The 14,555-nt window shown below is 31.6% G+C and overlaps 1 protein-coding gene across 1 annotated transcript in view; it reads left to right on the top strand.

Moving 5' to 3' along the window:
* Positions 1-14,555, top strand: part of LOC139527475 (putative ankyrin repeat protein RBE_0317) — a 129,448-nt gene that overhangs the window by 17,173 nt on the left and 97,720 nt on the right. Inside the window, exon 3 of the mRNA XM_071322954.1 lies at positions 882-968. Within this exon, the coding sequence (XP_071179055.1) occupies positions 882-968 (87 nt within the window). The remainder of the gene's footprint in view (positions 1-881; positions 969-14,555) is intronic.

Below are 14,555 nucleotides of genomic sequence, written 5' to 3'. Positions count from 1 at the left end.
ATACTGACATTTTTATGCTTTATAAAGAATGTTTCAATAAAATATTGGATGTGAAATACCTGACCGTATAAGAAGTCTGCATGTTGAGCTATATTTACGCATGATGTCTATATACCGATGATAACATTTAGTAAAAGTTTTGACCAGTTTGTGATATCGAAAACCCTGGTATAATAATTGTTCAGTAATACATAAATGTCTCTCGTTAAAATCTAAAACATTGTTACATACACGAGCGAATCGTACAAGTTGAGATATATAAACACCGTAAGATGGTGACAAGGGAACGTCATCATCTTAAAATGGATAATTAACGATAGGAAATGAGAAACCATATCTTTTATCATAAATTTTAGTATTTAGCTTTCCGTTAATAATATAGATATTAAGATGGAGGAAAGGGCAGTGGTCATTGTTTGTATTAGCTTTTTTCAAAGTAAGCTCAACAGGATAAATTTCTTTAGTATACAAACTGAAGTCGTCATTATTGAGATCCAAATTATCATCCAAATATCTAAAAGTATTATGAAATTTGTATGATACTTTTAATTTTGACACAGTGAAAATATCGGCAAACATTTTGCATTTGTACAGATAGAAAAAAAAATATATTTGATACTGTTGTACTTAAACAAATATTGTAAATTAAGAATACTGTTTAAATAAAACATACCTGTTTTTTTTCTAATAGGCTCTACATGACGCAGCAAAAGCCGGAGATTTATATATTACTTTTAATTTTGACACAGTGAAAATATCGGCAAACATTTTGCATTTGTACAGATAGAAAAAAAATTAGATTTGATACTTTTGTATATAAACAATTATTATAAATTAAGAATATTGTTTAAATAAAACATACCTGGTTTTTATTCTAACAGGGTCTATTTGAAGCAGCACAAGCCGGAGATATAGAAAAGGTCAGGAATTATCTTGCCAAAGGTGCAAATATAAACTATGAACACTGGGTGAGCATAATATTATAGACAGAAGAATGAATAAATTGAATCAAATATATTATTTTACAAGATAATAAGATGCCTGTACCAAGTCAGGAATAGAATACTTGCTTTTTTCACTCGTTCCGTTGGTTGATTGCGTTTTATTTTTTTCATTTTTATGTACTTTCTACTTATTGTATATACCTTTATGTTCGGTATTGATTCTATACTTTTTTCTATACATATATTGTGTAACATATTAACATTGTTATTCAAACCGATGTTTTAATGCGTAGTGATTAAGTTTCAACCAATTTGTCAAAAGATGCAGAAATGTAGCTTCCTTATATGGCGGTAATGAAGTATACAAATGTTTGTGTTTAGTTTATTTTGAATAATTTAATGTAACATATTTTATCCGACGGTGATAGTCATTTCAAAGATGGATAGATTTTAGTAAAAGAACTTAATTTTATTTGCTACATAATACATGGTAAAGTCTGTTAAGACAAGTGTATATGTAGTGTTAATTTGTTTTCAATTCTTACCAATAATTATGCTTGTTGTTCTGTTTGACTAATACCAATGTACCGTTACTATTCCTAGTTACGTTGTTAACATCGAGGTTTATCAAGCAGATCATACTCTACGTAGTGATCAGTGATATGTCAAACATTTCTATTGATCTGACAGTTTGATGCCATTAACTCTAGAACGACAAGCCAATCAATTTCATAATGAACCCAAAACCATTAAACAAGAATGCACCTGCTGAAATGTCTAGCTGATGTAATTTCCCGATTAAATTTCAAATTATAGGCAAATGAGGACAAAAGATACCAGAGGGAGAGTCAAACTCATATTGTAAAATAAACTATTGTCTCATTGGCAATCATACCACATCTTCTTTTTTATATTGACAACACCATGGCTAAAGACACATGCCATTTGTATAGCGGAATTTGATTAATGTTCCTCGTATTCTTATTTTACTTAAACCGAACTGTTTGTCACGTTGTTTTATGTTTGATTATGATGTACTGTTAACTATCATGTACAGACACTTGTTGTGTGTTGACGTCTTTGCTACTTGTAACTGTTTGTTTGTCATGACCCTGGAGTGTTTTTGTCAGTTTTAACAGACGTATATATGTCTCTGGTTTAGAATGGGTTTATGAATGAATGATAAGTCTTACAAAGGTATACAAGATATAAAGCACAATGTAAATTGATTCTGCCGTTCTGTCTCCATTCAAAAAAGGAAAGTTGACGTTACATCGATTCCGTTATTTTTTTTAAACATTGTTGGTCTATTACCTTTAGAATTAATACGTTGTGAGATTGAGAATATTTTAATAAGGGCGTTCCCGATTAGGTTAATGTAGATTGCTTTGGACAGAACAAACTTAATTACTGTAACTGATAATTTTCTATGCACATTTAAATATTCAAGGTTACAGATGATAATTTAAAATAGTACTGATTTAGACGCTTGTTTTCGTGGGACACTTTTATTTTTAAAACAATTTTATTGAAAGTAATTCAGAATTTTCATGTTTCAACAAAATAATCACCTATTTATCTACAACTGAGAAAACGCCAAATATTTAATTTTTTTTTTACGGCGATTAAAAGAGGGACGAGGATACCAAAGGGACAGTCAAACTCATAAATCGAAAATAAACTGACAACGTCTGGCTAAAAATGAAAGAAAACAAACAGACAAACAATAAAACACATGACACAACATAGAAAACTAAAAAATAAGCAACACAAACCCAACCAAAAACTAGGGGTGATCTCAGGTGCTCCGGAAGGGAAAGCAGATCCAGCTCCACATGTGGCACCCGTATTAAGGTATTTTTCTACCGTATTACTGTCCAAATATTTAAAAAAAAATCTGCCTCAAACGGCACTTCAGTTTTATTGTTTTTCTTCAAATTTTCAAACCTGCAATGGTGAACCTTTGAAACCAAACAACACTCTAGTGAAGATCAAAAGATTAAAATTACATAATGCTAATATCTTTTAATTACCGCAAATTTAACCACGCATTTACCAGGTGGTGTCAGTTTAATACACATGCATTGTATTTACACAGTACTAGACTGAAGCAAGGATTTGTATGGTAAAAAAATCCTCGCCTGAGGTAATAGAGGAGAATAAAAACATGCACTATCAGTTATATATGTGTGTTCAACATATCGGAAAAAAAATCATAAAACAATTCTATTGTATGGTATACTTTTATTACTATAACCTTAAAAAAATAAATCGTACATTTTTATTTAAAAAAAATGCACGGCTGATCACTTTTTGTTTTGAATTATTAGTTGGTTAATAGCTACACCAAATGTTGTCAATGCGCTTTAAATCGCGCTATTATATGATTAACGAACAAGCCTTAAAATGAGAGTAGTCCACTCCCGGCAGGCAAAAAGACTTAATCTACGTCACAGCAGTCAGGAAGTTCGAATGAATAAAATTAACAATTCCCAATTTTCTTCTTTTATTATTAGTTTTCATATCCAGATAAAACTTGGTGAATATGATGTTTTTGGTATAATGAACATAATCAGATGATAGGTAAACATTCGTGAATTTCCCCTTTAACGCCAATATTTATTTTGGAAAATACCAATACCAAGTCAAGCATTGCTAAATATTTCGCGATTGTGTCTTGCCATGGCTTTGTTTGGACTTGTTTGTTTGCTTTTTGGCCTTGAATGTGTGTCCAAATATTGTATTAACTATGTTTTTGCATTCAAGTATCGCAGATCAAATTTATTCGTTCATAGTGTGTTTATTTGTTTTTTTTTGATTGAGTCAAGCCTTCCAATTGATATTTTATCGTGTGCTTTTCTATGTTGTGATGTTATACTATTGTTTCCGAAAAAGTAAGGAGGTTTGGTACTATTTAAACGTTTAATCCCGCTGCAAATGTTTGCACCTGTCTCTATCTGTCCAGGAATCTGATGTACAGGAGTTGTCGTTTTTTTATATAATTTATACATGTTATATGTGTTTCTCGTTTCTCGTTTTTTTATATAGATTATACCGTTGGTTTTCCAGTTTGAATGGTTTACACTAGCAATGTTTAGTCCCTTTATAGCTTGTTGATCGGTGTGAGCCAAGGCTCTGTGTTGAAGGCTTCACATTGACCTATAATGATTGACTTTTATAAATTGTTATTTGGATGGAGAGTTGTCTCATTGGCACTCACACCAAATCTTCCTATATCTATATATATACATATATCAGTTGCTGCCATGTGTTTCCATTGGTTGAGCCTTTGGTTTGATCAGTTTTTACATACTTCACCTTTTTGATTTTACCGTTGAGTTCGATATTTGCGTTAGTACATTCTTTGTATCTAATGATCATAAAGCAATGGACAATGAGAATATCAGTTTTCTGTATTTTCATTTGCAAAATTCTGCCTATTTACAATACTCCATGGACAATGAAAATCTCAGCTATCTGATAGGTTGGTGGATATAGTGTTCCTTTTTTATTTAATTGGTTTTATAATCGGTTTTTATCGTCAAAGTGTTTTACAATAAGAAAAGGCTGTAAAAACGTGTGATCGTAATCACTTTGTATTGTTATCCCTCCAGCAGACACGTTTGGTTCCTGGATTTTTTATATTAAATACGAATAAAAGAAAACATATTACCGTCATATTAATGTTGTTGATATTTAGTAGTATTACATTATTCAGGAATATGGGATGTACCTGTACTTTAAAAAGTGAATAACGACATTATAAAGTTTAGGTTGGTATATATTCCAACGTAAGTTCGTCTTAGCTTTAAACATGTTAGAGTCTCTAACTGCTTCTTTGTTTACCAATGAGACAACTTCAAACTACGTAACAAATCATGTAGATGTTAGCAAATTATCTCTCTCTCTCTCTCTCTCTCTCTCTCTCTCTCTCTGCTAATTAATATCATTCAATCTAGTTCTTCCCAGGAAGGTTTTATTTTTAAAGTCAATTTTACAACCATCAATTTCAGAGAAAATATCCTCTGATGTATAATCCAATGCTTTGTAAATCTGATTATATTAGAATTTTTAATATGTACTGAGCTTAAAAATAATTGTATTTTGTTTCAAAAACTGAACAATATATGATTTAAAAAATAACAAAATGGAATTATGAAAAGTCAGAAGCAACATGAATGTTCAACACTCAGTATATAGTAGGTATTGCTTTGTATGGATCGCTGTAGGATCCCAGTGTAGAAATAGGTATAGTATTATTCAAAATCAATACCAGGTCCATGCTCCATGTGCATCGATGAAGGATTGTTATTGATTTCGCATTCCATTTAGTATCTTCAGATTTTGCCATTTTGGAATCGCATTTCATTTTCTAATCAGTGCAATTTCAACAGATCCCATACATGTTTGATCGGATTGAGGTCTTGGTATGAACTTGGTCATTCCTTTTCAGTTCCAGTTGTCTGTATCTATTTATTACCCTCCAAACTGTTGACCTAATCCCATTTAATCGACCCGCGACACTCATTTCGGCATCAACCATCCACGTAGTTCTCTGGCGGTCATTTTTGCGAAGGACTGGTCAACGCCCCATACAATATTTTTAAAACAAGTAAATTTCAAATATCGTTTTAAAAGTACAGGTTAACAAGGTAAAACATCGATTATACGTACAAAGCTTAAAAGAAAATAAAAAAAATGTTGCGAACTTTTATGCTCAATATAATTTGATTTTTAGTCTAATACGACAGACTTTTATTAATTTTAGTAGTGTCTTAACAGAAAGTTGATAAACTAGGGTTATGGCAAAGAACATGGCGTGTTTTTTTCTAACAAAATATCCATCGACAGCAACCAAACCTTATTGATAGATATTCCGTATCAACTTTACAAATGATACTTGATGGTCATAAGGTATAAAAAAGGTACTGACGTTATTTATCATCTAAAGTACCACATGTTTTGTTTAGTTCCCTGTCTAGATATGTTTTGGGGTGTAAACACATTCGATTGTTCTCTTAACAATTAGTTTTAATTAGTTGAAAGTCCCTTTTCGTTGAGATTTGTTCTCATTGTTATTTATTTCGTCTTCCGCCATATTTGTTTCCTGCAGATTTTTGTTTTTGTTTGGAACCATGTCGTTTAGATATTTTACATATGATATCGAACAGTTATTGTAGTTTTGTTTTCTCCCTGAATGACCTAAAAGTTTACTTTATAAGAGTTATCTTCCCGAACACGGGTTTCCTTGTTATTACTACTTTTTTGCAACCGTAAAAGAAACCGAAAAAAATATCATTTCTTATTGCTCGTTATATCTTCAAGATGTTGTTTTCATTGGTTCAAAGCAAAACACAGACTCAATATATGAGTTATTTCCCTTCTGTATTTTGTATGAGGAACATGCATTTGAAACTGGTAATCAACAAGTGATAGAGTCCTAGAGTCTTCTGATTTAGGTTGGTTTGTTCATTCAAAATATGTTAATGTTAATGTTAATTTTAGTTGAAAGGGTACATTGAAAATTCATGGTAGTTTGATCCCTCTTATATTCCAAATGGTTGATGTTGATATTTCTAGTAACACATATAGTAAAGGTCTTTTGATTTAAGGTCGTTGCTTTGTGACCGTAAACCGTAAGTGAAAATTTTAGGAATCGGAAGTACCTACTCATCTTCCTTATTTTAGCAAAAGTATATAAAATCTATATATTTTTAAAATCAGTGTACATTTAACCACCATCTGGCAGCATAATTGACATTTTAAACTTGAAGTGAATATTGTCCTACCAAAATATGTACAGTGGGGTGGAAAGACGTGTAATTGTTTTCTGAACAAATGGTTTTTTATCATAATTATTTTCTAGCGCCTATTTGTTTCTTCAGCAGTATTGTTTCAAAATTGATCACTTAAATATTTGCTCTGATATCGACCAGTTTATACACCTTTAAAACTGACAGTTTAACCGAACACTTTACTTTGTGAGACTTATTTCTCTGAACCTGATTGTTTTGTGCAGACTACTCTGTAACCGTAAAAGATTACGCCAAATGTACTTTACCAAATTGCTCGTTATATAGATCAAACGCATTTTGCAGGAATATATCCGGAGAGTTATTTCCCTATATGCATTGGATATAAGTGTTATGCATTTGTAACCCGTGAACCATGGGTAATAGGGTCTTGAATTTTTTTATCTATTTTGGCTTATCATCACTTATCATAAGATACCATTCAAGATAGCGACAAATTCTGTTTACTAAATTGTTAGTTTGGACATACCGTTAGATATATACAAAGGGTACGTTGACATTTGGTTGGAGTTGTCTCCCCCTTTTTATTTAGCTGAGTGTTTAATCTTAAATCACAATCTTTGCAATTTTGCATCAACATAAAGACTTTTGATTTTTCTAAGCTTTATACTACTATTCCCCATGCTCAGTTAAAAGATCGACTTTACCATCTCATTAAAAAAAGCTATTTCTATAAAAACGGGAATCGTAGTTACAAACTTCTTGTTTTGGGTTATAATAATTCATATTTTTGAAGAACAACATTGAATGAACCAGAAAATATACCGAAGATGATATTACCAAAATGCTGGACTTTTTGATCGACAATATATTTAATGAGTTTGGAGGATTCATATTTCAACAGACAATCGTTATTCCAATGGGTACTAATTGTTCTCCCCTACTAGCCGATTTGTTTTTGTACTCGTATGAAGCAGAATTCATTCAAACCCTCCTAAAAAACAAACAGAAAAAGCTCCTTGCTAAATTCTTTAATTTCACTTTCCGATATATATGTTGATGATGTCTTATCATTGAATAACCAATATTTCAGTCAGTACTTGCATTTCATGTATCCCAGTGAACATGCAATTTGGAGTAGGTTCAGTAAGACCCCTGTTTGGCCCCAAAATATAGCAGTTTTACAAAAGTGTGAAAATGTAATCTTTCAGCTATTTATTGGAAAGAAGATTGCTTCTGATACATAAATTAGGCTGTTTTTGACAATACAATGCCCATATATTAGGTACTAGCATCATTAAGTCGTGCTAAACTACTAAAATCTTCACAATTTCAGCGTTTTAGATAAATTTTAGACGGTTTCCGTCTTAAATGAAAGTGGCCACATTCGTGTTCATCCATAATACTGAAATGTAAGTTGTATTTGATGATAATACATAACATATATAAAGGTTAAGGATGAACACGGATGCGGCCACTTTCATTGTTGACAAAAAACATCTGAAAAGTGACGTTTGTTGGCATATTTGATAGATTTTCATATTTAATCTTAAATCCGAGCGTTTTTTTATGACTGAATCAGTTAAAATCTTTCACATAAACTAATCGAATCAATTGAAATAGACACTACAGTGTTTAAAAAGAGTCCAAAATCTTAGATGAATCTGTAATTTGAGCGAAAATCGGCCCTTACCGGACCTACTCCTTAGGAATACTACTGATACAAGAAAGACTGCTTCATACTTTGATATTTTCCTCAATACTAACACAGATGGACGACTTCACACGAAAATCTATGATAAACGGAACGATTTAAACTTCCCAATTATCAATTTCCCATTTCTCAGCAGTAGCATACACTCTGCCCCTTTTTTGGTGTTATCTCAATTGATATGTTATTCTCGTGCCTGTTCACACTATACGGCCTTCATATACAGGAGTGTGCTCCTAACGCAGAAACTGCTCCAACAAAGTTATGAGAAGGACAGATTAAATATGACACTCCATAAATTTTACGGACACCATCACGAATTGGTTGATCCATACGATGTATCTTTGTCCAAACTTACTATGGACATTTTTACCGCGTGTAAGATTGTGGTTTGTCATTACGTCGTCTGATCTTTTTATTACCGAACGTGACTTATGACTGTTTTGCTGAGTGCGAATTCGTATTTCTTAAACGTGGCATGGTACTTTTCCATCCCAAATCAATTGTTGGGTTTTGATGTTGTGTTTGTTGTTGTCATCGGATTTTGTCAAATGTCTTAACGTTTGTAGTTGTAAATCGTATTGTTTTCTGTTGTATTCGTGTGTTGGGGATAACTACTCATCCAGTTCATTTGGTAGATTTAATTTCTGATCAACGTAATTTACACGATATATTTGGTTTGCACTTCGATCAGAAGAAACACCGACAAAGCTAGATAATACAATTAATTATCTAATTACTACTTACTACAATTAAATATTAATTAGTATTATAATTTTCACTGTTATTAATATAAGTTAGATAAGTGATACAAATCGAATTTTGCATTTCAAATTCCCTCTTGATTTTCGGAACACGTTTTAGAAATATATATATGACGTCACATCACTTTGGGCGTTGCAATGACTATTTGCTAACACGGCTGTGATTGTCGTGTATTCGTTTTTATTCTTTAGCTAGTCACCACTTCAGTTTTATCATGAATATCTATAATATAGTCATTTTACACAATTTACTGTTTGTAAAACTATGTATTATTCTTGATAATAATGATGTTTTTTCCCTGTCGGATAACCTTGGCCTCACAACTTTTTGAAACTTTTGATCCTCGGCGATATTTAACTTTGTAGTTGTTATGGCTTTCAAACTGTTTCATCTCAGCTTAGTTTTGTGTGGAGGTAGCGTCTGGCATAAACATATTGTTTAACCTGTTACCTTTTGATTATTATGATTATTACAAGGCATTTTTATAGCGCATTATATAAAAATACAATTACTCTAAGCGCTTTACATATTAAAACAAAAATACACAAGTTCGTACATACACGAAATTACAAAGTTAAAAATTTACCGAAATATGTATAAAGCATACATCAAATCAACTATAAAAAGTTAAGACTACAGCAGCTTGGTAAAAAAATTACTTAGAAGAATTATTAATGAATAAGTAAAAATCTTAATAACTAAATATTTCTAAATTTTGCTGAATTTTGTATTTAAAAATAAGTTACTAAAATATTCCCGTTTGTAAAAAATAAAATACAAATACAAACGTTATATCGAAATATACAGAAAGTCATAAAATCAGAATAAATGTACAAAATATTAAAAATCAAAATCAGTCAAATACAACCAATCACAGTTCCAGGTCTTAACTTATGAGCGATCCACAAATGCAACTTTGAATAGATGCGTCTTCAGTCCTTTCTTAAATAGTTCTAGCGATTGTTCATTTCGAAGATTTGTTGGAAGGCTATTCCACAGAGTTCCGGCCGCCACATCGAACCTCCGTTCACCATACATTTTGGTCGGTGCATTTGTTGGCATCTCAATTAAAGAAGCATTTTTCAGATCGAAACGATCGTGCTGGTTTGTAAAAATTGTATTAGTTCACTAAGATACGCAGGTGCAAGTCCATGCAAGGCTTTGAATGCGTAAAGCAACCGTTTGTACTGGCATCGGAATGTGTATGGTAGCCAATGAAGAGTCATAAGTGTTAGAGTTATATGTTTAAACTTCTTTTTGCGGGTCACTAGTCTGGCAGCTGTGTTCTGAACACGTTGAAGTTTAGATAGACTCGAGATATTCACACCATACATCAAAGCATTACCGTAATCAAGTCGCGACGTAACAAGAGAGCATACTAGAGTTTTGCAAGCGTCCTCCGTTATATATGATCGAATCCGTCCTATGGTACGAATCTGATGGAAACAGGATTTGGTAATTGCATTTGTCTGTTGCTGCATGCTGAGGGTTTGATCGAGAAAAACTCCAAGACTTCGAACACAGGTAGATTCACTTAGTATAGTTCCATCAAAATTCAGTTGTAACTTACTAAGACTTTTGACTTTGTGTTTTGGAGCAAAAACAATCAATTCGGTCTTGTCCTGATTTAACGTCAACATTTTTGTACACATTCAAGTTTTGATATCTTCCAAACAAGCTTCTAGGCGCTCGGTAATGTCACCCCAGTTATCTAATGGCTTGATGACTTGGTAAATTTGCGTATCATCCGCATAACAGTGGTATGCCATGCCATGCTTCTTACATAGTTCACTAACCGGGTACGAAAACATGGAGTAAAGTCTCGGTCCAAGCACGGAACCCTGTGGGACGCCATATTTCAGAACCATATTGTCGGAGTGAACAGATCCAATAGAGACACATTGCGACCTATAAGTCAAGTATGAACGAAGCCACGACAAGACTGTTCCAGATATACCAAAAGTATACTGTAGACGATCGAATAGAATGTAATTTTTTAAAACTTCTTTGTCTAGGTTCGCTTTCTTAAGTGATGGCCGCACAACTGCCTCTTTGAAAGTTGTAGGTACTATTGATTCAGTCAACGACATGTTCACTATGTTCGTAATGACAGGCGCTAGATTGTCTATGCACTCTTTGATAAGGTGTGTTGGTAAAGGGTCCAGTTCACAGGATTTGGATGGCGCTTTCAGAATAATTTTCTTGACTTCTTCGAGTGTTGCAGGAGGTAGAACATGTAAATGCACGCCTTTGAATTTCTGATCAGCTAATAGATAATTTCGACTTCCCGACATTTCGCCGATCGATGCACATAATCCATTTCGAATGGTATCAATTTTACCAAGAAAAAATTCACAAAACCTATGTGCGAAATCCTTTTCATCATAGGACAAAGGGAGAACCACTTCACGCTTGTTCCCCATTAAATCTCCAGTTATTTTATGTAACTGTTTCTGATCGTTACTAATCTCGGCAATTTTGTTCGAATAATAGTCTCTGATGGCTATTATTCGTTTGTTTCTCTGTCCTATATTTTCTCCATTCTACTCGATTCAGTGCTTCTCGTGGAATCCGACAAGGATGTCCGTTGTCATCGATACTATTTGTTCTAGCAGTAGAAGTAATGGCAATTAAGATAAGGGAAAATACAAATTTAAAAGGACTAGAAATAAAACTAGACGCGAAAAGTAATACTCTGAAAATTTACCAACTAGCAGATGATCCTACTTTATTTTTTCAATCAAAAAAAGATGCTACTCTTGCAATTAATTTAATAGAAATATTTGGTACTTTCTCAGGTTTAAAATTGAATAAAACAAAAACTGAAGGGATATGGCTATGCCAATTGAAACATTGTCGTGATAAATGTAGAGATATAAATTGGTGTACTACACCTATTAAAAGTCCTGCAATTTATTTTGGTCACAACAAACAAGAATGTCAAAAATTAAACTTTGAAAAACAGCTTTTAAAATGTAAAAAAATAATAGATGATTGTAGTAAAAGAAATCTTACTATTATAGGAAAGATAGTCATCATCAAATCACTTGTTTTGCCAAACCTAACATATATTGCATCAAACACTATAATACCTAAACAAACGTTGCAAAATTTTAAAACTTTGATATATAATTGTATATGGAAAGGCAAAACAGACAAAATAAAAAGATCCACACTTTCAAAAGATTTTATTGAAGGCGGACCTTAAAAGACAGACATTGATGTTTACATAAAGTCACTGCATATCAACTGGGTTCTAAAATTAGGTGAAGATAAAAATGATAATTGGACAATCATTCCAAAATTTTATTTTAACAAATTAGGGAAAAATCTTCTTGTATTCAAAATGAATCTAAAGAGTATTAAAGACATTGATAAAAATAAGTGACAAAATATGCCAGATTTTTACAAGCATCCAATTAAAGATTGGATAAGTGAAAAATGGAGGAAACACAAAATATCCCAAAAGATTTTTTTTAAATTAGAAAACAAGTTTTGTGGGGAAATGATAATATTAGGTTTAACAGAAAATGTCTAAACTTTGACGATTGGATAAAAAGCGATATAATTACAATAAATGATATCATTGATGAACAGGGTAAAATCTCTGAAACTATCATCTTATCTCAGCTTAAATATAAACAAAATTGGATAAACCAATTATATATGTTAAAAAAACCAATACCAATGAATTGGAAATTAATTCTTTGTACTGAAGAATCCATCAAAACTAAAGTTAAAGTTGTTAACGACTTGAAAATTAGGTACACAACAATAACTCCATTAACGAGCACTAGAGAACTTTATAAAACGTCCAAACTAAAAGAAAATCAAGAAAAACCGAACGGTTTTCTTTTGTGGGAAATGTTTTTTGACAAATATTTAAGTTACAAGTTCAAAAATAACTTTGTTTTTATTTTTCAATATCTCACTGATACAGATTAAAAATATTTAGATGGAAACTTATTCACTATATTCTGTCATGTAATAAATTATTAAAAAAGTGGAAAACAACTTATGTAAGCATTGTAAAGAAAAAGATAACTATGAACACTTTTTTTGTCAACTGCTTATTTAATACAGATTTCCTAAAAATAGCAATGAAATTAATGAACTCCCTAGGTATAGACAAAACATTATAAGTCTTGAAAATCTAGTAATAGGGTACAAAATTGAAGACTCAGCATACTTTGATATTAATTACATACTAACAATAATATCCTTGTCATTATATAAAGCATATTATGTCTCAGAAAAGAAAACTTTTTGAAAATTTTCCAAAAAGAAATTTCAAATATTATTGAAATAAACAATTTTAATAACAAAAATAATAGTAAGTCAATTCTAAATACAAATAGATGCATTGAAGATTATAAAAAAAAATCAGAATTAAATCAATTTTAAATGTTTGAAACATTATTTTATAAAAAGTACAAAACTTTGAAAGCACAATTGTTTATTGTTTACAAGCCATATATGTTTATTCACAGGATCAATCATGAATGTCGGCATGTGTTACAGATATGTTTGTAAAAATGTTCAACCATGCATAAGTAACGACATGGTACATATTGTTGTTTTATTCATAAACAGTAATAGAAAAAAAAAGAGATAAACATGTGTAATCACGATTATTTAATAATTTATTCTATAGTGTAGACAAATTGTGAATTGTGCACGCTAAAATGAATGATTTAACTTGTGTGATACATATACACGACGACATACAATAGATCAGTAGAAACTTAAACAAAAATTGTATACTTACCGAATTTTATAAAATAAGTTTAATCCTGTTTATATGAGAATATTTAGACACAATCGATAATGCGATAACACACATGATTGCCGAACCAACACTATGCCCAATTACTTTCAATGGAACACGGATCATTTGATAAAATCGATAACGGAAAAAATTCCGGAGAAGTTGATGTATAAAAAAAGGAAAGAAATTTTTTAACAAAGATCTGTATCTGTATTCACAATATTTATTTTATATAATTGTGAAATCAATTGTACTATAGATACTAATATTATGAATAAGTTATATCTTACCAATTAGTGCTTTCCTAAACTATTAGGTAAACGAACATGAGGTATAGTAAGTTACAAGCTGTAAACTTAGTAAATTGTTACAGCAAATATGCAATAAAGATATCATTACGTTTAAAAAAAATTATTTTCTCCCATTTATTTATTGTAGCCCTGTCGTGTAAAGTTGTCATTTTAATGTTATTATTAACCCTGTCATTAAAGCAGAAGGTTTGGCATGTCCCAAAATGCCCTGTACCAAGTCAGGAAAATGGCCATTGTTAAACTTTAGTTCGTTTCTTTGTGTTTTACATTCCGGTGTTGAGTCTCTGTTGTGTCGTAGTTCTC

The sequence above is a fragment of the Mytilus edulis genome, chromosome 6, assembly GCF_963676685.1.
Source record: "Mytilus edulis chromosome 6, xbMytEdul2.2, whole genome shotgun sequence".
Taxonomy (NCBI): Eukaryota; Metazoa; Mollusca; class Bivalvia; order Mytilida; family Mytilidae; genus Mytilus; species Mytilus edulis.
Note: the sequence above shows the minus strand (reverse complement) of the source record. Positions and strands in the feature narration are given on the sequence as shown.